Source organism: Crocodylus siamensis, chromosome 7, assembly GCF_052110815.1.
Source record: "Crocodylus siamensis isolate JL-2025a chromosome 7, ASM5211081v1, whole genome shotgun sequence".
In the NCBI taxonomy this organism is placed as follows: Eukaryota; Metazoa; Chordata; order Crocodylia; family Crocodylidae; genus Crocodylus; species Crocodylus siamensis.
In genome coordinates, this window is record NC_143401.1 from 63,056,873 (window position 1) to 63,082,166 (window position 25,294).

General features: G+C 44.3%; 1 protein-coding gene across 4 annotated transcripts in view; it reads right to left on the reverse strand.

Moving 5' to 3' along the window:
- PRKG1 (protein kinase cGMP-dependent 1) overlaps positions 1–25,294 on the reverse strand; it is a 1,074,795-nt gene that overhangs the window by 982,079 nt on the left and 67,422 nt on the right. The window contains exon 1 of one of the 4 annotated variants that reach the window (XM_090058528.1): positions 902–1,561. The exons of 2 other annotated variants lie outside the window; for them this stretch is intronic. In XM_090058528.1, the coding sequence (XP_089914654.1) occupies positions 902–1,212 (311 nt within the window). In that variant the 5' untranslated portion in view covers positions 1,213–1,561. One more of the 4 variants, XM_090058530.1, reaches the window with a different exon arrangement.

Below are 25,294 nucleotides of genomic sequence, written 5' to 3' on the forward strand. Positions count from 1 at the left end.
CATAAAACCTAATGACAGGGCTCCAGGGCTACTGTCCGCACACCTGGCGGGGTCTGCCTTCCCCACACTCTCTCCAAACTTGCTGGAGTAGAGAAGGCCTCGTCCCTCATCAGGTGTTCGCCCAAAAAACCCAAGTGATTTTCCCGAGGCGGTGTGGAGCCGGGGCAGGAGCCGCGGGCCCTGCTGGCTGGACACGCCAGCCCGGCCGCCGGCTTTTCCTCCCCCGGGAGCGGCTCCGCACCCCGGCCGGGAAGGGCACGAGGCTGAGGCTGCCCGAGGCGCCAAAGAGAAGATGTTTTTTCCGCCCGGGGACGCAGGAGGGCGGCCGCAAGGTGTCAGCTGCCAGATGACAGCGCTCAGCTACGCACACAAGGGATGGCGGGTGGGAGACGGAGCAGCCGGCGAGGAAACAAGCTGCCGCCGCGCTCCCTGGGCACGGCGCCGCGGGGCTCCGCTCGCCCATTGTTTCAAAGCGCGCCGGGCTCTTCCCGCAGGCTCGAGGCTGAGCTGTGAGGCCCGGAGGACGGTGTGTGCAAGCGGGCAGGGAGCAGCAGCTCCGGCCGGCTCCCCCTGCCCCCGCTCCGCGACCCTGGGGCACCCCGAGCCGCGGCCGCGCGGGAGCGCACAGACCGACCCCGCCGCGCCGGGACAGGGAGCGCGAGGAAAGGCTCGGGACGCAGGAGGCAGCAGCAATGCGGAAACACACAGGGCACGAGACAGACAGGGCAGCCCCCGGAGCGGCCCGCAGCGCAAACCGCGGGCTCACCCGCGGGCAGGAGAACAGACACGGCAAGCAGGAGGTGCGGGGACTCGCCTGGACAAGTGGATGGACAGACAATACAGACCACTCAGGGACCAAAGACAGGATGCCAGATGCACACAACGCTTAACCCCTGCTTACTGTGGGCTCTTGGGATAGAAGGGAAGGGTGACATGGCTGAGGTCCTGGATGTCAAAGGCGGTGGGCTCGGCGGAGATCGCCTGCCGCTTGGTCCGCTGCTCGCCCTGCAAGGTGCCGGAGCCCTGCTGCTGCGCCTGCTGCGTGGCGGGCCGGATCACGGAGCGGTACTTGTCCAGCTCGTTCTGCAGCTTCTGGATCAGCTCGTCCTTCTGATCCAACTCCAGCTCCAGCTCGTCGATGAGAGCATCCCGCTGCCTCAGCTCCTCGATCTTCTCCTGCAGCGCGTACTGTAAATCCCGCAAAGTGCCCATGCTCCTCCTCGGCCCGGCGGCTCCTGCCTCGGAGCCTGGCTCGTCCGCTGCGCTCCCGGCAACTTTCCCCCAAGTGGCCGCTGCCTCCCACTTCGGCCAACTTTGCTGATCGCTCCGGATCGACCTGCGGCCGGCAAATGCCACTCGCCCCTGAAGCACGCCCCCGGCCCCCAGCCTCCAGCCGGCAGCCTGCGCCGCGCCGACTTGGCCGCGCTCGCGCTCGGCTACGGGAGGAGGATTAGAGGCATAATCCGAAAGGGAAGCCCAGCGGCGCCACTCCGCTGAAGGCTGGGGCGTGAAAGGTGATTTCGATCTGCCTGCGTCAGGCTAAGACTGGAGAGAGGCACACACTCACCGAGGGGGAGGGGGCACGGCAGAAAGGGGCGTCTGCAGGATGCCGTAGCACATGCACTTTCCCTCTGCCTCTGGCACCGGGGGGGCCGCTCCGGGGCCGGCGCAGCCGAGCCGAGCCGAGCCGAGCCCCAGCCCGCGGCGGGGGGGGCAGACCCTGCCGCTCACAGCCCGGGCTTTCAGGCGAGGCGCAGCACTTCACGTGTGCCCGCCTTGCCCCTGGAAACCGGCCACGGACCACGATCTCCGCTGCCCCCACGGTCCTCATCACACGCCCCCGCTTTGCCTGGGCATCCCCGGCTGGCTTTACACTCCTGTCTGTTTACTCCTTAAGTCTCCGTCAGGAAAACCAGGCAACAAGCACTGCTAGGAAGCAAACCCTTCACGTTCCAGTGATCTGGGGGGAGCTGAAGCCCTAGGGTGCACACATACACAAGCACAAGCTTTGCTCCTGCGGTGGGAAGGTCAACACCCACAGGCCCAGCTTCCTCCAACTCTACCCACTGTGTGGGAAGCAGGGAGGACCTACTGCCCCACCAAAGGAAAGTCTGGCAGCCCCTGCCCCCAGCGCAGTGCAACTCTGGTCAGGAACATAGTACTGCACCCCAGTCTCACCCCTAGAGCTAAAAAGCGGACATGACACACATCCTGGTTACAGGGTGCTTCCAAACCAGATGCCATCTTAATTCTACTGAACTGGACCAGTTCTGACAGTAATCACCCAAATAGACACTGCTTGAAGAAAGAACAAGACTAGCTGCTCCCAGGGTGCAAGCCCCAAGCATCTCAATAAGATACATCCAAGACAACAAAGACACCAAAATGGCACCTGTCCCAAAATCCTGCAGATCCAGCTTTACTTAGTTCCCATCTTTCCTATTTCACTAGCTGGGTAGAGAATGAGTATCTTTCTACTTAACCAAACAGTGCAAACCCAACCAAATCCTGGCTGAACACCACTTCCAATTCCTTGGTTTTACCAATTTTCAAGAGCCATCATCCAATTTCAGTTGTCCCATAAAAATAAAAAATCCTGTCTGGAAAAGGAATCCTACTTACTCTTGGCAAGTGTTGGTCCCTTTTCCCCTTTGCCTTCCTCCTCTCCCCCATACTGTAATCTAAATAACAAAACACATTCAACTACTTCCAGAGAAAAATCCCTATACTGGTACACTGGCCCAGTAGCACTGGAAGAGTACACACAAAAGTATGATCACACAACTTGTCCACACAAATGAAGAACTTAAGTGGGAGAAAAAAAGGCTTAAACTGCTCCATCCAGGTGCACATGTGGATTTATCAAGCATGCACGTGCTAGGATGAAGCACCAACATTTGATTTCTACACTTAGGCAATAGAACAGGCCTGATCCAGCAACATCCAGGTGCCAAATAAGTGTTTTTCTTATGGCTTGCACAGGATGTGTCAAAGCATAGGTTTTGCTGTTGTAGAAGGGAAGGTGTTTTGACTGCACAATTAGTGGCTTGGCACCATAAAGCAACAAGATGCAACAGACCTTAAGTGCTGGCTGTGTGAAACAGGAATGGTTATACTTGTTTTCTGTTTGGATTATATAGCTTTGGGGGCTGGGATAAATACTGCTGTAGTCCAGCTGGATCCAGGTGCGAGATATGGGGTTTTGCTGCATTCATGGATAGCTGAAGTTCATGTTTTCAGTACATTAGGAATGCCTGCTTCTGCTCTTCTTTCAGGTATTAAGAACCCAAGAAATGAGAAGCTAAAACTGACAGGGACAGGATACAAGAAATGGATTTTTGCAGAACTCATGCACTGGTCTGAATCAGGATTCAAAAGGGTTTTTTTATGCAGTGGGGTGTCCAATTTTGTTCTCTACATTTATAGTACAGTTTGGTACTTTTGGGTGAAAATGGACAAGGATCAGTTAGATTAAACTTACATATTATTCTACTCCTAAATACGGATATTTGACTCACTTCAGAGCCTCAGCTTTCCACCTACAGATGAAGTTCTTTATAATATTGATGGAAATGTATAACTGAAAAAAACATGACAAATGCCTTATTGAATACTATGTTTAAAAGGATTTGGATCATTAATATTTTCTGATCCATTTTCTAGGATGTACTTGATATATTTCTTCAAAGCACATTAAAAACAGTTACACATTTTTAAATACATTTCAGTTTAAAATGCCACAGCTGAAAGTCTTGCCACATGTGCGTTAGGCATAAGAGAGACATAATATTACTAGAGGCAGGGATTTCTTAGGGTGATATCTTTTACTGGACCAACTGCATAGTTGAAGTAGAGTCAGATGAGCTTTTTAGAGAAAGACATTCTCGTATCTGATTGACAAAGAATGTCTTGCATTTTAAAGCTTGTCTAATTATCCCAATTCTGAGGTTGGTCCAATAAAAGGTATCACCCTCAGAAATACTAACCTATTAATTCCTGGGCCATCACAGTGACAAAATCATTCTAACACTACCATAATTTTGCTGATCTTTTCAAAACATGGACATTTTAAGTCCTTTAACTTCAGAACCCCTTCTTCCATCTATTTCCCCCACTTAAACACAGTCAGCCCAATTTACTCTCTCAACATTCCTGTTTTAAAGATGAGTAAGGCAGATGCAATCTTGAAGCATACAGTATAGAATCCAATGTTAAGACAAATTTAGTATCCTTTCCCTTCTTTCAATAAACACACTTAATTTTTCATTGCGTGTGGTTTTCACAGAAATACAGAGTCATAAACATTAGGATTGGAAAGGATCTCAGGAGGCATGTAGTCCAACCTGCTGCTCAAAGCAAGACCATCCCCAACTAGATCATCCCACCCAAGGCTTTGTCTAGCCAGGCCTTGAAAACCTCCAAGGACTCAGATTCCAACACCTCTCTAGGTAACCTATTCCAATGTCTTACTACCTTCCTAGTGAGCGAGTTTTTCCTAATATCTAACATAAACTTCCCTTACTGCAACTTGAGACCATTGTTCCTTATTGTGTCATCTGCCACCACTGAAAATAGTCTAGCTCCACTCTTTTTGGAACCATCCTTCAGGTAGTTCAAGACTGCTATTAAATCCTCTCTCAGTCTCCTCCAGACTAAATAAGCCTAGCTCCCTCAGGCTTTCCTCACGAGTTAATGTGCCCCATTCCCCTAACCATTTTGATTGTCCTCTGCTTGACTCTCTTCAATATGTCCACATCCTTCCTGCAGTGGAGGACCCGAAACTGGACACAGTACTCCAGATGTGGTCTCACCAGTGCCAAATAAAGCGGGAAAATCACTTTCCTCAATTTGCTGGCAATGTTCCTACTAATGCAGCTCAGTATGCCACTTGCCTTCGTTGCAACAAAGGCATGCTGTTGGCTCATACTCAGCTTATTGTCCACTGTAATCCCAAGGTCCTTTTCTGCAGAGCTGCTTAGCCGATTGATCCCCAGCCTGCAGTGGTACATGGGATTCTTCTGTTCTAAGTGCAGGACTTTGCACTTGTTCTTATAGAACCTCATGACATTTATTTTGGGCTGATCCTCCAATTCGTCTAGGTCTCTGAATCCTACCCCTACCTTCCAGCCTATCTACCATTCCCCCCAGCTTGGTGTCATCTGCAAACTTCCTGAGGATGCACTCTATGCCATCTTCTCGGTCATTGATGAAGATGTAGAATAAAACTAGCCCCAGGACTAACCCCTGGGGCACTCCACTTTATTACTGGGTGTCATCTGGCATCAAGCGATTGAGTACTACCCTCTAAATCTGGTGATCCAGCCAGTTTTCTATCCACCTTACAGTCAGTCCATTCATCCAACCTGTACTTCCTTAGTTTGCTTGCAGGAATATGTGGGAGACCATATCAAAATCTTTGCTAAAGTCAAGGCATATCACCTCCACTGCTCTCCCTGCATCCACAGAGCCAGTTATCTCATCATAGAAGGCAATCAGGTTGGTCAGGCATGACTCACCCTTGGTGAATCCATGCCGACTGTTCCTAAATATTTATGCATAGATGAACAAGACAGTATTTCAGATGACTAACTGCCACCCTGCACAACTTTTGAATAAAAATAAACAAATAATAAGACAACAGTATTTAAATTTTCTCAAATTCATGTCTTAGGTGTGAAAACTTGTACAATATTTGTAAAAAATAAAAACCCCATAAATTGTCCCAGCAGTAATGCTAGCAAAAAGGTAGACAGTCAGGACAGGTGTGCTTTGTGAAGCACCACGCACACTTATGATGCTCTAGAACAAATAATTGACAATACTTATTCTAAAACCTTGCCTCTTTGGTTTACTGTACTCCAGGAATCACTTCTTAGTTTCATGAGCTATAATACTGCGATCATTACTTTAAAAGATTTTTAAAATAATCTGAAATTATGGATAAAAATGAGAGATTCTAATGGTCCCCATTACAACACTAAGATCCAATGACAGTTTTTGAGTGAAAAATTACAATATATTGGATTTATGTGTGCGTTTAAACAAAATTCACATATATTTTGTATAACCATTAGATAAAGAATCCAAAGATTTCCACAAACAATCAGCCAAATATGTCATAAGACTTACATATTTGCCTATTAGCACGTCTTCTACTGTCCCCAGTTGACCACAGGGCAATTGTGAAATCAATGAATTTCTTGCATTTCCTCCACTTGCTTGTATTACTGCTCTTATTATATTAACTTGTTTGTATTCTCAGTAAAAATTCTGTGTTTGGGATATCTACAGTACTACCGCATTAAAATAAATAAATAAATAAATAAGTTAAGCCCAATTTTCCACACCTTCTCCAGCTATTAATTTAACAATATAATGCTTCCTCTTCCAGTTGAGGAATCCTTTGTAAGTACTGGTTATCAAGCCCCAAATTACATAGTAAACCATATCAGCACATTAAGGCAGCAGTTCTCAACCTTGTTTGTAGCAGGACCCATTTGTAAACACCAATGGCCAGTCCCGACCCAGTGCCCCTCACTCCTGAACTGCTGTCCCGCACCCACAGCGTGTGGGGCAGGGTGGGGTGTGTGTGCACGGTGGGGTGGGAGGGGAGTGGGGGGCAGCAGCCCTTGCAGGCTGGAACTCTGCTAGCCTGCAGGAGAAAAGCTATGGTTTCCTATGTTTTTCTCCTCTAAAGAAGAATCCAGTTATATTGTAATCCACTTTTGGGTCATGACCCACAGGTTGAGAAATGCTGCATTAAGGTACATAGACAAAAGGGCCTTCAGTTAATGGAGTTCACATTCAGGTAAATTCCAAAACCTTACAAGCTGATTTTTAAAAATGGCTTCCTAGTTTTTCATAAATATCTTCTGTAGATGCTACACCAAAAATACTGATTTATATTCACTGCCAATGTGATGACCAAAAAAAAAAAGAAAAGGAACTTGTAGGGAGGAAAAATTGGAATGCTGCAGCCTCATTGACAAACTACAGATTTAAGTTTGGCCATAATATGCCACTGAAACTTTTTATAATAAAAAAAACTTCTTGTATACCCCAAAGTCTATACTGTATCTAATCCTGAGCCCCACCTGCACGTAAAGATCCAGAATTTAATAAGCCTGAAAGAATGACCCTCCCTCCCACATTCCCTAAGGAAATCCCTCTTCCAAATCTGTGCTAAAAAGTATGAATTATATGCTTCTTGAAAACTTATATACATATATATATACACACATACACACACACACTTTTTCCAGCATACACAAGATTCAAATTTTGATCTACTTAGACAATTTGTGTATCTGACTTCTGTATTTTAAATGGCACCTGGGCCAAACTCTTCTTCAAGGATCATCTGTCACCAGACGTAGCAAATATTCCCACTAAACTGCCATCCTCCAACCTCAAAATACCCATCTCAAAAGAACATCCCATCAAAATGAAAACATCAAACTGGATCTCTGAGAGATGCAGCTTCTCTGGCAAGAACAAGCCAAGAACATTATGAGGTACCACCATTATCTAGGAATGCATGGCTGAATTTATCCTCAAGATGTTGTTTTTTTTTCCTGGTCCAATTCAAGTTCAGTTATTGGCTCCTTTTCAAACCATCCTTAGCAGGGAGTCAAACTAGTTTTACATGAAAAACAGGAATCATAAGATTTGAATTGCTTGGCTTATTTCCCTGGTAGCAATCACAGACATTCATGCCAAGTTTCAACAGAGGTGTATCACATATCTCACTGACACTAATACAACAGAATTATATATGAAGTAGAATACATATTCTATTCAATGGTGCACAGCAACATTGTAATACCAACAAGAAATTAAGAACAGTCATAGGAATCATAGAGAAGTAGGGGTGGAAGGGACCTCCAGAGGTCATCTAGTCCAATCCTGTGCCTGAGGCAGGATCCCTGTTCAAGCCATCCTATATGATCCATAATCTAAACTCTTCAAAAAATTACTGTCAATCCTGACACAACACAAGAACTAAAACCCTAAAGTGCCACAGGTAAAGTGGGGCAACTATGGTCCAGCTTCTATAAAAGGTTGTTAATATACACTCAAGAGATTCCAGGCAGAGGGCCATGCCTCCTACTACAGAAAAAACCAAAAAACTCCACAGTCTGTACCAATCTGGCCATGGGGTAAAAGTCTTTCCTCACCCAAATATGGCAATCGGTCCAACCCTAAGTGAAGGGGCAAGATCCTCTAGCCAGGAACCAATATTACTAAAATGACAGGGAGGAAGTTAAGTATGCAAACAGCGATTCGACTCATACATGAATTCCAGGGGGGAGAAAAGCTAGAGTATCTTTAGCAACAAACAGTGCTTTGTTTTACATTTCATGTGAAAGACAGTATTGTATTCCATCTGAGAGATGCTACCTCTAACTTCACAGGGCTCCATATCATCATGCTGGGGTCCTGGGGAAAGAGTGCCACCTACTGAAACATCAACGATATCTGGTTTTTAACTTAAAATTTCCCAGCAAAGACTAGCTGGCTCTGACATTGCTTAGTTTATAAGCAATGACATTGCTTATAAATGACATTGCTTAGTCATTTGAAATCACACCCTAAGATTATATATATATATATATATATCCTTAAAATTAACAAAGCTTATAAGTTAAATTCCAGTTGATGTACACAGATACAGAAGCACGGGGAAAAATAGTTGGCCTCTCCCTGGTGTACCTAGACAGAGGACAGCCAGAAAGAATATGCTTCTCTCTAGCAGTACAAGGAATGGGGAGGGATGGCAGGAGGAGGAATATTCTTACTGTAACTGCACAGTATTTGCTTGAAAAAAGTAAAGCATACGCTACACCTTTCAAAAGGGTGTAGCAGCTGACATTTCTGAGCATATTTCTCAGTGCTCTCAGAAGATTCTTCCTGCCCGTGTCCTCTGCAGGCACAATGCCTCCAGCAACTGCCGCTCACACTGTAGATGTCCTCATTCCCTACAGCACACTGTTGCCTCTCGAAGTCACAGTCTATAGCATGAATCAAAAGAATCAACTGGGAAAGAAAACAACCTTAGAAGTTAACAATGAGATCCCTGTAACGACTTCATAGTGGGAATCTCCCTTGCGGAGGCCAACTTCATAGCAATGTTCAATCTCTTTAGTGATGGCATGGAGTGTATTCCACCCTATTTCCCTCAGGAAAAAACAAACAAACAAACATCATTTACTTATTGATTCAGGAAATTTCTAGGCTTTCTTCCATCTCTTTGTAAGTACTATTAATGAATGTATATTCCATTCTAAACATAATTAAAGGACAGAAGAGAAATTAGAGCAGTCAAAAGGTAGATTCTTTTCAAATGAAGACTATATTTTAAATCCAAGTGAGTCCCAAGTGCTAGAAATCATGTCAACATCCCAAATTTATTAATCTGATTGTATCTCAGGATAAATATTCAAGATTTTTTTTAGCATCTAGATTCAGTTATCAGTAAGGAACATTTAGAGGCAGCATTTGTAAAGAAGGTGCAACTGTTCCAGTCTGCTGCTCCAGGCAAGTCATGCTAGTGCAAGGATCATTCTGAGTAGAAAAACACTAGACAGCACATGAAGTCAAAATATAAAGTTCTATTAACAATAATAATAATAAAAGTATTTGCTGCAGAGATGAAGAAAATAGTACACTGCACTATAGTTGATAATATATTTAGCTTTTTATATCATGTTAGAGGCATACATAACAAAAAAATGAATACCTATATCATACAAGGCAAAATGAGGAGAGATTAATCTGTATAATAACACAGTCATCTATGTAACAGTGGATTTTGATGCTTTGTCTACACTGCCCCATAAAAGCCAATTTCAATTGCTTATATTCCTTTATGGATCTTTTGCCCAAAAGAAGTTAAAAAGCATGAAGACAGAAAGCACCCAAGACCAAATAACTGCAGAGGCAATATTTTTTAATTGTATTTTATTTTTTAAGACAGAACACCTTCTTCACTTTAGTGAATACAAGGTTGCCTGCACCCCTGGACCATGGCCACAGAAGAACAGGAAACACCCAGGCAAAACTAACAAAATGTATTAGATGTATAAATAGTTGAAAGTTTAAATATTATAAGCAGTATGATACTAAAATACATTTGTGATATACAAGATGAGTGTTTTATTCACATAGTTAAGGATATTTTCAAAGTCCTATTACTATGTCCTTAAAAAACATACTTTTCCCTTGCAAGTAAAAAGAGAGAAAGAGATTATTGCTACCTAAACTGCCTACCTGGCTATAAAAGTCATGGATCCTCTACAATATTCAATGCCTTTGCGTGAAATATTCCTGTACAACCTGCACATTCTGAGCATCAACTCTAAGTGGAGGGAGGGAAGACTCTCGCTTTTTGTAAGCTTCTGTTGTTCCAAATGTAAATTTTCAGCTGGGTAAGAGACTTTATCTACAGAGTTGCTAGTGTTATGCTCAATATACTAAACCAAAATTGAAAAAACACTTACTTTCTCTTTTTCCCCTTGGGTATGCAGCCTTGGAAAGAAAATAATTCCCATTCTCTGCAGAGCCCCATCAGAGGCAAACTAGAAAGAGGGAGTAGGTTGCCAAATGGAATAGGAGCTATCAGTTACAGAAGTTCCTTAAGCCTGTATAATTTTATATCCTCATACCCCAAGCTGTCGTTTTTGTTGTTGTTCTTTTTTTTTTTCCCCCCCAGCCTCAAGCAGAAGGTTGACCACGTGAATAAATCAACTCACTGCAAAGCTAAGGGATTCATGGTCTTGGAGACTGGATAAGTCTATAAGACTCTTTAAAATGAGTCAGATACCTTAAATAATCTCTTTGATGCATGTTAAGCAGCTAGTCATTCTGAAAACTGCCCAAACAAATACTTGCTGCAATTTTCTACTTACTAATCAGACACTGGATAAGCACTTCTCAACAGTTTCAATGCACAAACTATTTAAAGAGGAAGCACCATTCAGGAAGAGGAATCTCACACAAGTGCAGCTTCTTCCTTCCTGTCAAAATAACTAGTATGCCATCATCTTAATATCTTTACAGAGCTCTGCGTCACCCAATGCATGTTAACAGACTGCAAAGAATGAGGAAGGGTTCTTTCAAAAATATATATAGTTATTGTTGAAGTCTTGCTCATTCCATCTTTACCCTTGCATATTGCATTAAATGAAGCCTCTGACTGAAGTCAGTATTCCAGGGACAGTATCCTGGATGGACTATGATTCCCCCACTCTTTAGGGTATTAAGCATTCTTATTCATACAAGTTAATCTCCTTGTACTAAGGAAGCACAGGCTGGCATTTCATTACTCTCTGTGCAAACCCACAGGGAAGAGGCTCTGCTGTTAGTGCCTAGCATCTCTAGTTCTGAACCATCACATCTCTAGTAGCATTCCAGACCAAACAGTGTCTTCTTCCCTCTTGCCATTCAACCATCATACTGGGGAAGGTGTATTGTACTGGCTTATCCAGTCTTCAAGACAACCAACTTGAAATCTGTTTTGTACTAAATATTATTATGCTACCAACATAAACAATGCTTTTAAAAATATTTTATGATTGATGTATCACAAACAAATAGCCTTTTTACCTGAACAAATTTGTTCCATATTTATTACATTTTATATATACCATATACACACGGAACCATACAGGAGAAACACAAATGACTAAAAACACATTACAACCCTATTTTCAATTTTTACTTTATATAACTAGACCATTCTTCTTTTTGCAGATCAGTTTAGGTTTTCTTCCCTTTTAGAAACCAATTAATGAAATAAAATACTCATGTGAGTTATGCAATTATAATTTTTTTTACTTAAGTATCTGGTTTCAGTTGGCTCTAGATCTCTTTTATGTCCAGAATTTTAGCAGGTTTCCAAGAAAACTGTGTCTTCACAACAAAATTCTTCAGTTTGGATAGCCAGCATCATTTGATGCTCAAACCCTATCCTATCAGCCAGAATTGTGACTAGTTTCTTCATACCTTCTACATAAGAGATAGGGACTGAGGTAAATTTTATCCCTAGGAAATAACTACCCACTTATAGTAAATTTCTTAAAGGATTACAATATTTTTGCAAAGAGTCATCCTAAAAAGGAATAAATGTGCTTTAGCTCTAATTGTCTTTGCTTTGAGGCTTAAGCTATTGTGGTCTATTTTTTTTCTATGCAAGACTTCATTTTGGCAAAATCAGTACTTTATTTTCCACCTCTTGCTTGTGGGTTGCCCAACCAATTACAATAGTTTTCATGTAAAACATTTATGTTCAAAGTCTAGTCTCAAAGTTGCTTCAAAAGCATGTGAGACACTATTATTGAATGTATGTGGTTTACATTTAAAATATAAATATTTTTAATATCTTACCACTAATAAAAAACTGCATTATGGTAAATAGAACATGAATTTGTTCTGTATTTTTACTTTTCAAAAATAAGATTACTAACTGCAGACCAATTTTTAAAATGCCACTATTTTTATGAATACACTAATGCTTATCTTTTATAATATGGTTTCAGTTTTTCTAAGTAAAAAAGATAGCTATTTAGTAATTAGATTAATTTCAATTCTTTCATTTGGCATAATGCAATTTGAATCTTTATATTACCCCTCCCCTTTCTATGGGTATTTAGCCTTCACTATGTTTCCTTACATGGTCTGTAGCTTTGGCAGGCATTACATTCTTCAGATTCTTTTTCCTGCTATTTAATGGTAATTTCTTTGGCAGTATGAAATAGAAAACTAAAGGTACAACTGTGCCCTCTGCTGTCTGGTTTTTCCAATTTCATATCAGCACCTAGAACTGCTCATACTACATCTTTTTAGCAATAAATGAATCATTTAATGTCAATATAACACAAAAAAAAATAAGCATACAAATACATGTAATTATGTTAGAAATGCAATCCAAAAACCACAGCTGGTATTATACATTTCAGTATTATATTAACATTGCTTAAAAATTATTTGTGTAGCCATATTATCATTGATTTTTGCCTTACTGTTAAATTCAAATCAGATTAAAACAGTGTTTTAAAAAATAGTACATTTACATTCCAAGTAATACTTTTTGTTGTAGTGATCAGAATGACAACATCCAACTCATATTATGATCTCTTTACTTCATTTATATATCACTTAATCTAAAGGTACTAGTGAAAGCTCTGGAAGGCTTGTAATAGTATTCAAAACAGACCCTAAATTTCACTGCACAATATAAGTTTGCATCCCATCTCATCCATTGCCTGCCCTGAACCAATTTGTTGATAAAGAGGCAGGCAAGCTGTTTCATCTTCACCTTGCATTAACCAGGCCATTTATATGGTAATAGCTTGCAGTCTGGGTGCACTTATTTCTTCCCTCTAATTCCACCCACCATAAACTGTGTACTCTGATTGAAAGTCAGTATATTTAGTACTTTTAAGTGTTTTAGAACATTGTACAAATTTATAAAATCATCAAGACATAGGGCATCACAATTTTAAAAAGGTAACTGATTTCTACATAGAAAATCATAATCTTTCTAACCAACTTGCAAAGCCTTAAGATTCCTATAGCAGCGGGCTGTGTCTGTGTCACCATGTTTTTCTTCTATACAACTTTCCATAAATGGACCAAATAAATTGACTGGTTCAAAGCCACTAATAAACCTGAAGACTAGAGTAGAAGGATTAGATCCTAGATATTTCAAATTTAACTCCTTATACAAGTTTCCCTAGCTTTATGCAGGTTCTGTATGTGCAAATTCACTCTTACACAATGACCCTTTTTATAACAAAGATTTGTTATATGTGAGGTAAATTCACTCTTATGCGATCAGTGTGGTGGAAGCCTGCAGTCAGCTGCTTTCTGCAGAGCAGTATAGTCTCCTGTGTGAATCTGTGCTCCTCGCTCTCTGTCTGCAACACGTTTCTGTAGTTGCCATCCCATTATGGTAACATTCACCACTACCCTGTGCTTGTGCTGATGGCAAGTACCAAAACCGTCTTGTAAAAGTGGTACAAATGGGTCTGAGGGTCAGTACGGTAGAGGTCTTGAAACATATCCCTATTTGTTAAAGGTTCCCTTTATGCAAATTCAAGGTATGCACCGCTTTCCAGGAACGCAGGTACAGCATAAAAGTGAGGGAAACCTGTACTAGTTAACATTTTATCCTGATGTCTCAGCTCCCCATCCATAAAAAGGGGAGAATATGACTTGCTCACCTTGTGTGAAGACCAATAAGGCAAGGGACAGACATTATACATATACCAGTTTAAATAATCAGAAATTGGTTTAAACCTGTAACAGAACAGACATTCAGTGCACATAAATCAGTTTGAAAATGTGTGCAACCAGTTTGAGATAAACCTGGTTGAATGTAATATCAGACTTAATATCAGACTTAATTGATTTGGCTCAAACTGGTTTATGCAAGGACTGTCCCAGACCCCTTGCTGGTTTAAAGTTAAATCAGATTCTCCCAGCATCCCAGCATGCTCCCTGGGCTGGGTGGGGCTCTCTCCTCAGCAGCAGAGCTGGCCCCTCCCCTCTGCTCTCTGGTTGGAGCTTGGCACAGACTGCAGGCATATGCCTGGCTTCCCCCTGCTCCCCCCACTCCCTCCTAAGCAGGGATTTCCCACATCCCTTCTGCCTTACATCCCTCAGCATTAGCTAGCACACCATGTGCTAGCTACAGTCCATGCTGTGGCAGACAGGACAAAGGCAAAATCAGCAGGTAACTGGTAACGTCCCTCTGTTGTTTTCTTAATGAAGTGATAAACACTGAGGGGTAATAAATATGATGTTATCAATTCCCTGCTGGGCTATTGGGTGGTGGGGGACGTCTCCCTAATCAGAACATCCTGCTGGGGCCTGACCACACCCCTGCCTCAGCTCAGAACTATGGAAGGGGAGGGAGGGCTGCTCTAGTGCCCTCCAGTTTCTAGCCTGAGCCACTGCAGGCATGTGTCTGTATTTTTGGGATGTCGGTGCAGTTACAAACTGATTCAGCCTATCCAGGTTAGTCTAACCTGCAAAGACTAAATCAATTCAGGCTCAGGCTTTTTGAATGTCTGTCCCTAGCCTTAATGTTTGTGAAGCACTCAGTTACTACAATGAAGAACACTGTAGAAGGGGGTTAAAAATTCTATTTACATAGCAGGGTTTTCATATTATGCAGTGAACAAAGCCTAAGGCTACACACTGATCAGTGAGGGGGAAAAAACCCTCTTCATTAAGTGAGCATGGTCTATCGTGCACTGAAAGAAGCAAAAATCTTGTGTTAAAGATCATATGCGACCATGGAAATATGAACAAGGGAACCAAATTAAGGCTGCATAGGCATTACCTAGTTGTTGATTACTCATTTTTGCATCTAGAGTAGTATTTGTATGTATTATTCCTAAATACTTTTGATAAAAAAAACTTGGAAAAAATTCAAATCATGTGGCATCATATAGGTTAGAAACAGACATTGCATTTTTGTTATCATGAAAGTTTTCATGGTAGCCCAAATAGCAACCAACCAGACAGACATTCCTACCCTTGTCATGCCGTACCTGTGGTGCAATAACAGGTAGTCTGAAATAGTGCTGCTTTCTTCAGTGGATATCTATTTGTTTTTGGTGAGAGAGTACAGACAGCCCAGAGCTACCTGCACTCTCCAGCCACCCTGGCAGGTGCTCCAGGAGACTTGGGACACCTGATCCTGCATACCCCAGGAATTTCAGGCTGCTCAAGCCCAAGGAACACCTGCCTGGATATTCCCACTTATAGAAACATGCCCCAGGGAATCTTAGGGAACCTTTTCTTGCAATTGAGGAAAGTTGGGGTACCCCATTTAGGGAAGCTCAGGGACTCCTCAGTACCCCATGTCTCCATGCCAAGTGCCCAGAGTTCCCAGGTCCTGCATCACGTTGCATCTCCATGCTGGGACCCCACCAGGTCCTGCACCAGCCCAAGCTTTATGCAGAGGCACAGGTTGGTGCAGGTCCTAGCAAGGGGGTGCAAAGTGGCACAGGACCTGGGGAACTCTGTGCACCCTGTGCACCCTCCGTGCTGGGACCTGTACTGACCTATGCCACCTCATGAAGCACACATCAACACAGGTCCCAGCATAGAGGTACAAGTGCCAGGAATTTCCCAGATCCCATACTGCTGTGCACTTCATGCAGAGGTATAGGTCAGTATGGGTCCTGGCAGGGAGGCATGGGGTGCCAGGGTCTCCCCAAGTCCCATCCTGCCCTGAGCCTCCACACTGCCCTACACTGAGGCCCATGCCAACCCATGCTTCCATGCAAGGAGTGTGGGACCTAGGTTCCAGCAAGGATGCATGGGGCAGTGAGGGACATAAGGAATCCCCCAGCAAGGAGAACACATCCCCATTGTCCTCTATCAGGCCTCTTCTTGTTGCTGGACACTAAGCAATGTGTTTCATCCAATAAAGTGGATCAGCTGTGGCAACATCTGTTTTTCATTTGGTGATGCCCGTTTTTACCCGTAGATATCCATAATTCACCAACAGGATTGAAACCTTTTAGATTCAGCAGGGACTTCTACAATTTAACTTAATGGAATAGCTGAAATAAACAGCTCATCATCACTTCCCATATGGATCATTACTGAAACCTCATTAAAACTTTGTTTATTCATGGAGAACACAGGGCTGAGTACATTTTAGCATTCTAATATGAATTAAAGCAGCTTTCTTCACACAGGTGACATTTATTTATTTTAGCCAAATCTTTCTTCATTGTCAATTTCCTGCTAAAGCTTGATGCCTTGCTGCCAGTTTTAGTTTTACAATTTAACCAAACATGTTAAAAGATATTTTATTATAATACTTATGATTTAAGATTGAGTAATACCAACTTCTCTCACCACAAAATGTAGAATATCATTTAGATCGGGGTGGGCAAAATGCAACCTGCGGGCTGGATGCGGCCCGCCAGGCCATTCTATCCAGCCCATGGGGCTCCTAAAAAAATTAGAAAATTAATATATATCTGCCCCTGGCTGCCTGGTATGTGAACCTCAATGGCTTGCCAAAACTCAGCAAGTGGCCCTCTACCCAAAATAATTGCCCACCCCTGGTTTAGATAAACTATCATACTGGGATATCATATTTGCTATCCAAAAAGCAATGCTCAGTGGAAGGCAGCACTTCTGGTAGTAATATCACCGGCTGGTAAACAAACACAAACACACTAATGTCATTCATAGAAGTGGCACTTTTAAAAGGCAGCAGGACAGATCCTGAGCTCATGTAAATTGCTGTAGCTTTACTGAAGACAATGGTGCTGCAGCAATTTACACTAACTATGATTTGTCCTGGAGTTTCTAAGAATGTAACTGAGTGGCTAAAGCAGTGCTTCTCAACCAGGGTGTTGCGAGATCCCCTCAGGGGTGCCAAAATGCAGGTGCTGCTACCCCCACAGCAGCCAGGTAATACTGCCTTGCATGTAGGTCTATGGCAGGTATATGCTCCTCCTGCATTAGGGTTCTGATAACCCTAAGCAGACAGGATTGTGGCTCATGCTACAGCCTTCCCCACTACACCCCTCCCAGAAGGAGAGGTGCACAGGAAGGTCTTCAGCATGAGCCAGGTTTCCTGCCTGCTTTAGGGATATCAGAGAACCCAATGGAGGAAGAAGCACACAAGCCCTTCCTGGTCTGGCTGGGTACAAGAGACAAGGGGCAGTTTTACCTGGAGATGGCATTACCTGGTTGAGAACCACAAGGTAAGTTAAGCAGAACAGTGGTTCTCAACTGGGGATGCTGCTACATTCCAAAGTTATGGAGGAATGCCTAGACTCTGAAAAGGTTGAGAACCACTGGATTAGAGTCATTCAGATTGCTGAATACATTTATAAGCTTCCAAATTTCCCTGGGTCATATGATGCCCCCAACAGTAAACAGCAGAAAGTATACATTTTCAGTCATAACATAGTGCATGTTTATACCAGCATACACAACATCAAAAAGCAAAGTAAAAAATAAGCCAAATTCTGTGGCTTGTGAACCTGTGAAAGGGGACTTGGATCCAGCCTAGATGCTCTATAACCATGCTGTTTGCCCTCATAGCCTTCCATTTAAAGACAGGATCTGAAATATAGCAACACGCTATAATACTTCCAGGGACACCTACTGCAGGCATAAAAAAGGCATTGTGAAAATTAAATAACCTGTGAATTACTACTTAAGTTCCACCTTTCAAATGATATTATGATCGTTTTGAGGGGATTACTTTTAATCCTTTCCTTTTCTGACAAACGACAGTCCTATTATTTGGCATTAACCGAAAAGCAAACGTAGTTTATATATACACATACTTCTCATGAAAAAAGACACTAAGAACACTTGAGAGTTTGAGAATCTAAGGCTAAGGACAGACATTCAAAAAGCTTGAGGTGGAATAGATCAAACTTACATGGGTTTCTGTAAGCGGCTTAGGTTAGCTTGGGAGCAAACGTGTTTGCCCCTTGGTTGGAGGAGGAGAAGGAGGGACATACAAGCTGCCTGCACTGGCCCAAGTCAGCAGGTTGGGAGTGCTCCGGGCTCCCCAAGTTGTCAGAGACTGCCAAGTGCAGCCAAGCAGCTGGGCCACTCCTGACTGGAGGCTGGGCACAGCCAAGGACCCCTCCCCACTCTCCCCCATCATCAGCCACAGGCGTCTGTCAACTGCAGGCCAGCATCAGACACAATCATGCTCACCTGTTACCTGCAGCTTGATCATGCTGCCTGGGGCTGTGCCTGCACACATGAGGATCCCTGCACAAAGGAGCATGACTAGGCTGCAGGGCATGGTTAAGTACCCGCCCCTTCCGCCATCACTTGCAGTCACAGTCATCTGGCTCTGTGAGAGCCCAGGGGCTGAGCCAGCTGGGTGCGAGGCCAGATCAGCCAAGTGGGGGGCTAGTGTTCCACCACAAAGGTGCGTAGAAAAACAGCAGACAGCAACTTAACTTGAATTAATAAGGGATCTGGCACAGAAGTTTGATGCACTGGTATAACCAAAATGGTTTAAGTTTGAGTGAACACTGACCCAGGTCTATCTTAAACCTGGTTCTTCCATTTATAAACCAGTCTATGTGCACCAAGCTTCCATACCAATACAAGTATAGACTAGTTTCCAAGCACTTAGAGTAAAAGTGTAATGTCTGTACTTCACCCAAATTAAGAACTCTCTCTTTCATTGCCATCAAATATCTAGGGAAATGTACAATATAAATTATATTAGTTGTGCAATAAGTTCTTTAAGCAATTGTTTTCAACAGTCATTCTGAAAATGCCAGCAATAACACCAGTTCACTAAAGCTGATCCATTCTTCAACAAGCAGATCTGCTAAATTATGGAAGATGCTCAGAGGAACAGAAAAAAAATCCCACTAACTTTCTATTTCACAACATAAAAAAGAAAAAAAGTTTGGTTTTTTGCTTCTTTTTAAATTGATTCTGTAAGTTTTATCTTCCATCTCCATAAATATGTATAAATAGAAACTCAAGATTAAATAAATATGCCTCTACAAGAAAAGGAAATATTAATATATCTTCATAAAAGAGAAGCAAACAAAACAAATTAAAATTCTAAGATATTTTCCGAATCTACTACAGGGTACTTGAAACACCCTCTTAAAGGATCTGTTCTGGCAAAGACACAGGTATATAATTAGATTTATTCTATTTGCATGGGTAAAAAGTGCTTAATTTTTCCATACTGGTCCCTTTGTCTATGAATACTGAAAATGACAAGAAGTAAGAAACCAGAATTGTACACATCTGTTTATATATTTAAGTAGGAAAAGCAAGACTGGGCACATTTCCATGGGAAGCCTATAAAACAATTCTATAAAAACATAATTCATCCATAGATAACACAAGCCAATTCATACTCCTTGAAAAATATGTGCTTTCATGCAAACACAAATCATTAGTTCACTGCAGCAGGGCGTAATAGGGATAAAGTGTAAAATATCTGATCACAGACCATTGGTAAGTTCTAAAATCTCAATTAATTTAATATTCATTAGTTGAATTCCAGGTTCAAAATCATGTTACAATTTTGCTGCTGCTGCTGCTGCTGATTATTATTACTCATTCAGCTACACTCTCTGGAGAAGCTTTGCACAGTATCTTCAGATTTTAATCGTTTTTTACAATGGATTTCAGCCACCCATCTAGCAGTTGTTCATTTGAGAAACTATACCCAGCTAGTTGAACCTAGCTGGCCTACTCACAGATACCATGGTTTGTGCAAGTGCTTGCAAAGCTGTAATTTTGATTTGTACATTAATTTCCATTGCTTAAATGGGGGCTACTAAAAATTTTAGATATATGTTAGCCACTTCACCTTTCCTACTCCTCCATTATATATAGGTAAGGAAGGCAATTCAGTGATGTGGGTCAGGGTTCACAAAAGGAGTATCAAGGAAGATTTAAAGGAGCAGAGAAGGAAGATAGCTTTTGAATCCTGTTTTTAACAAGTTTTTCCCCCTAAATCGTAGTCACTGGTAGTTCAAAAAAACCATGAAACTATATCTGAACATTTCTAGTATTGCAATGAAGGAAAGTTCTGTCTCAGAAACTGAGCTCACTATTTCTTTCAATAGAATCAAATTTGAATGAGGTTTTGTTGTTAATTCTAGCCATTCAGTTGAATGCCTACCTTGTTTTAGTTCACTCATGTGTGGGGTTTATAACTATTCCTAAGAAATATAAAATATCTTAAAAGATGAACTTATTTCAAAGCCCACTAGTTGTATGTTTTACAGGTTAATTAGCACAGTTACTCATTCTTATCCTGGTCAGTTCACCAAACTGATGTATTTGCAGCTTGAATAATTTAATAGTTATTAATTATTTATACTTGATATTTCTTTTAAAGAACTTCTTAATAGTGATCACCAGTTGTTACATTTGGCAGACAGAACAAATAACTATCCCATGGGGGCAAACTCCCGGTTCATAGTTGCCTTACCCACTGAGACTCCAGAGGATTACTACAAGCCAAACCACATTAAAAAAAAAAAAAGTCTGGTATCTTCCCCAGGCATTGTGCCTTTCAGAGTTTAGGTATAGCCCCATATTACTTTCACGCGTCTTAGACTGGGGAGGAGTGGAGAAATATGAAGTCTCTTGCTTTCCTGTAATACTAGACAAGAGCCACAAAGTTATTTCGTTTTCTTCTAATGGCTTCACAAAGAGCATATAAAATCATTCCAATCATCCAGGATCTCCAGGGCCACTTCCATATGAATATATATGACATTAGGCCTCTGTGAAGCAGCAAGTATTAGATTAGGCTTCAGATTTGGCTGATTTGGAGGGACAGTGTTTTGATTCAGCCGATTTGGATTTGGAGATTTGGCTGCTGAATCAGGCCAAATCTCCTCTGAATTGAACAGGTGGCGGCAACAGTGTCAGCAGCAGGGGCATGGCAGCAGCAAGTGGGGCCCCACTCCCTGCCCGCTCCCCCAGCCCCACCATGGCTGTCCCACCCCACACTCACCAGCTGCAGCAGCAGCGATCAGGGCCTCTGGGAGCTCATGGCAGAGCCCCCCCATGCAGCATGGGGGGAAGTGGGGATCGTCCCCTCTGCCTGGCACCTGCACAGCAACTGTTGCATCACATGGGTGTAGCACAGTTCGGCAGCACGGTGTGCATTGTCTCGGACCTCAGGTGATTCCAGCAGTCACCCACAGCCTGGCAGCACTCAGCTCAAGTGGCTCAAGTTCCCGGACAGCATGCGGAGCCCCACAGTGTCCAGCCAATCTACACTGCACCTGTGCAATGCAACAGCTGCCGTGCAGGTGCCAGGTGGGGGGTGCAATTTTATTCATATTTCATTTAACTTCTGGCTTTAAACACAAATATGTCACTTAAAGCAAACATCAGGTGGATATGCAAGACTCTTGAGCAAAGTACAAAGGTTCAAAAAGCCCAAGATGGAACAGATTCAATCTTTGCATGTTCTTCTAAGCTGCACAGATCAAACCAATAACAAAATGAACTGACATCCAGGGTGCTGATATTCAGGGCCCCACTCTCTCACGGAGCTTTACGTAAAGCATCATAAATTAGAGCACCCCCCACACCCCAACCCAACAGACGTTTGCCAGTCGGGGGGGGGGGGGGAGGAGGGGCAAGAAATACAGCCTGCCTACACTGGCCCTCCTGGCCAGTGGATGGGGGCACTCTAACAGAATGCCACTCTCCCCAGCCCTGCCACACCCTCTCCCAGCTCCGGGGCTGTCAGTGGAGAGGAAGCAAAGGGAGCAGCAGCAGCTTCCAGGCTGCTATACCTGGCCTGAGCTGGGGGGGAAGGGAGGAAGGGGGAAATGGACCCCCTTGCCTTGCAGCCCCTGCCACTTACGCCAGCTAGGGTAGTGGGGGGGCTTAGGCTGGACTTGCCCAACAGCTGATGCTCCCACTCTCAAGAGGCCTGGCCAGAGCTGGCAGGGGTGAAATGGAACCCCCTCACCTAAGGGGCCAGACCCAGCTCCTCCCATGCCCCAGCTGGGGTAGCTGGCAAAGGCCGCAAGATGAGAGGCTCTATTCCACCCCCCCCCCGCAGTTCAGGCTGAGCATAACAACCCGGCAGCTGCTGCTGCTCCCTTCACTCCCTCTCTGCCGACAGCCCTGCCCCTTCATGGAAAAAAAATATTTTTGAGGGAACACAAGTTCCCTAAGATGCTCTAAAGATGCCTTAATCTGTTACCTGAGTAAATGAATGTCAATTTTTCACACGATCAGACATTTTAAAAGTGTTCTGCAGCCATGCATGTGTTAGGTCATGCCTGTAGAGTGCTTTCAGGGGCCAGATGGCACAGAAAATAATGTTTGCACCCTCAGGCTAAGGACAGCCATTCAAAAGGCCAGAGCCTCAACTTATTGAATCTTTGCAAGTTAACATAACCTGCCTAGGTTGAACCGATTTGTAACAGCACAGACATTCCTTGTGGACTGAGGAAATGCAGGCACATACCTGCAGTTGCTTAGGCCAGGAGCTAGAGGGCACTAGAGCTAGCCCTTGGCTGTGCTGGAGGGGACATGGCCAGCCTGGGCAGTAGCCTTGGCTGAACTGGCCAGAGAGGGGTTTAATTCTCCCCTCCCTGTCCCACCAGCAGGAACCCAAGCCTGGTCTGCCAGACACTCCCCCCTTGCTGCTGCTGTGGCTCCCCCATCCCCTCACTACTGCTGCAGTGCTCCCCTGCCTCTACAGCCACTGCCCCCAGGGGACCGCAACTGGGTCTCCCCACCCCAACCATCACCACCACACACTCCCTGCTTGGGACAAGCAGCAGAATAAGCCCCATACTGCCCCCTCTGCCAGATGCTGGAGAGAAAGAGAATAACGTCCATCCCTGCCCCCTGCCTGGCGGCCCTGCTGGCTAGCATCTGGCTGTGCCCCCAACCTGCCATTGCAGCAGCAAGGAGGCATGGTCCTTGATAGGGGCAGCAGTTCCTGTCAGTGTCGGGAAGTGCAATCCCCTTCCTGGCAGGGGAAACCACTGTAAGGTGGGCAGAGCTGTGGTGGACTTAATGCAGCAGCACAAGGGCTCAGATGGGGCCAGAGCATGCCAGGAGACTATGGTTTAAGTTTATAGTTTCATAGTTTGTAGGGTTGGAAGGGACCTGAGCAGATCATCTAGTCCGACCCCCTGCCATGGCAGGAAAGAATACTGGGGTCAAATGACCCCAGCAAGATGTTCATCTAACCACCTCTTAAACACCCCCAGGGTAGGAGTCTGCACCACTTCTCTTGGAAGCTGGTTCCAGACCCTAGCCGCCCTGACTGTGAAGTAGCGCCAAGTTAAAATAAGAAGGGGTCTGTGACAGACTTTTCTTAAACTAGTTTGAGGTCAATCAGTTAAGTCTGATACTACATTCAATCAGGTTTCTCTCAACCCAGTTTCAGCCATTTTGAAACTGGTTTATGTTTCTGAATGTCTGTTCTGTTACAGTTTTAAACCAGTTTCTGATCACTTAAACTGGTTTATGTGAAAGTGAAGTGGAAGCCCACCTCAAGAGGACCAGGAACACCACCCCTGGCAAGGATGGTGTCAGGTACAGTCTCCTCAAGAAATGTGACCTGCGAGGCCTTGTTCTTTCTGTTCTTTTCAACAGGTGCAGAGAGTTCCAGCGCATACCCACCTTCTGGAAAAGGGCCATGACAGTACTCATCCACAAGAAGGGAGACCCAACCAACCCAGGCAACTGGGTACCCATCGCCCTGTGCTCCACCGTCGCCAGGCTGTACACCAGCTGCCTGGCGGCCTGCATTACCAACTGGGCGGTGACCAGTGGGGCCATCAGTTGGCGCCGGAAGGGCTTCATGTCAACGGAGGGCTCCTACGAACACAATTTCACCCTCCACATGGCCCTGGACAATGCCCGGAGGACCAGGAAGCAGTGCGCGGTGGCATGGCTGGACATCTCCAACACCTTTGGCTCCGTGCCCCAACGCCACATCTTTGGCACCCTCTGTGAGCTCAGCCTACCGGACGGCAGCATCAACCTGGTGCAAGAGCTCTATGACAGATGCACCATGACCGTCTGCACCACTGATGGAGATACCACAGAGATCCCCACCCAGTTGGGGGTGAGACAGGGCTGCCCCCTCAGCCCCATCATCTTCAACCTAGCCATGGAACTGCTCCTTCGACCTGTGGCAGGTGGCCCTGGCAGGCTCAACCTGTGCAGCAAGAAGTTGAGCATCCTGGCCTATGCTGATGACTTCATTCTCCTCATCCCTGATGCTGCCCAGCTGCAGCAGATGCTGGACATGATGTCTGAGGTGGCCAGGCGGATGGGCCTGCACTTCAGTGTCACCAAGTGTACCTCCCTGCACATCAATGGCAAGCAGAAGAGCCATGTCCTGGACTCCACTCTCACAAGCCAGGGCCAGGTGATAAGGCACCTACAAAACAGCAAGGCTTACTGCCTCCTGGGGAAGCCCACTGGCCACTGGGCCAAGCAGATGCTGGAAGAGACAATCAGTGGGATTGTGCAGGATGCCCGCAAGCTGGACTTATCCCTGCTGGCCCCCTGGCAGAAGACAGATGTGGTGAACAACTTCCTCATCCCCCATGTCACATTCATCCTGAGAGGCTGGGTGGTCTCAAGAAGGCAGATGCCGAGATCCGGTGGCTGCTGGAGAAGTGGCTGCACTTGCTGCCAAAGGCCAGCACCAAGATCTTGCACATCCCCTACTGGCAGAAAGGTGCCAACGTCCCCATGGGAGACCTCTGTAGCATCGCGGTGGTCACACACACCTTCTGCCTCCTGACCTGCCTGG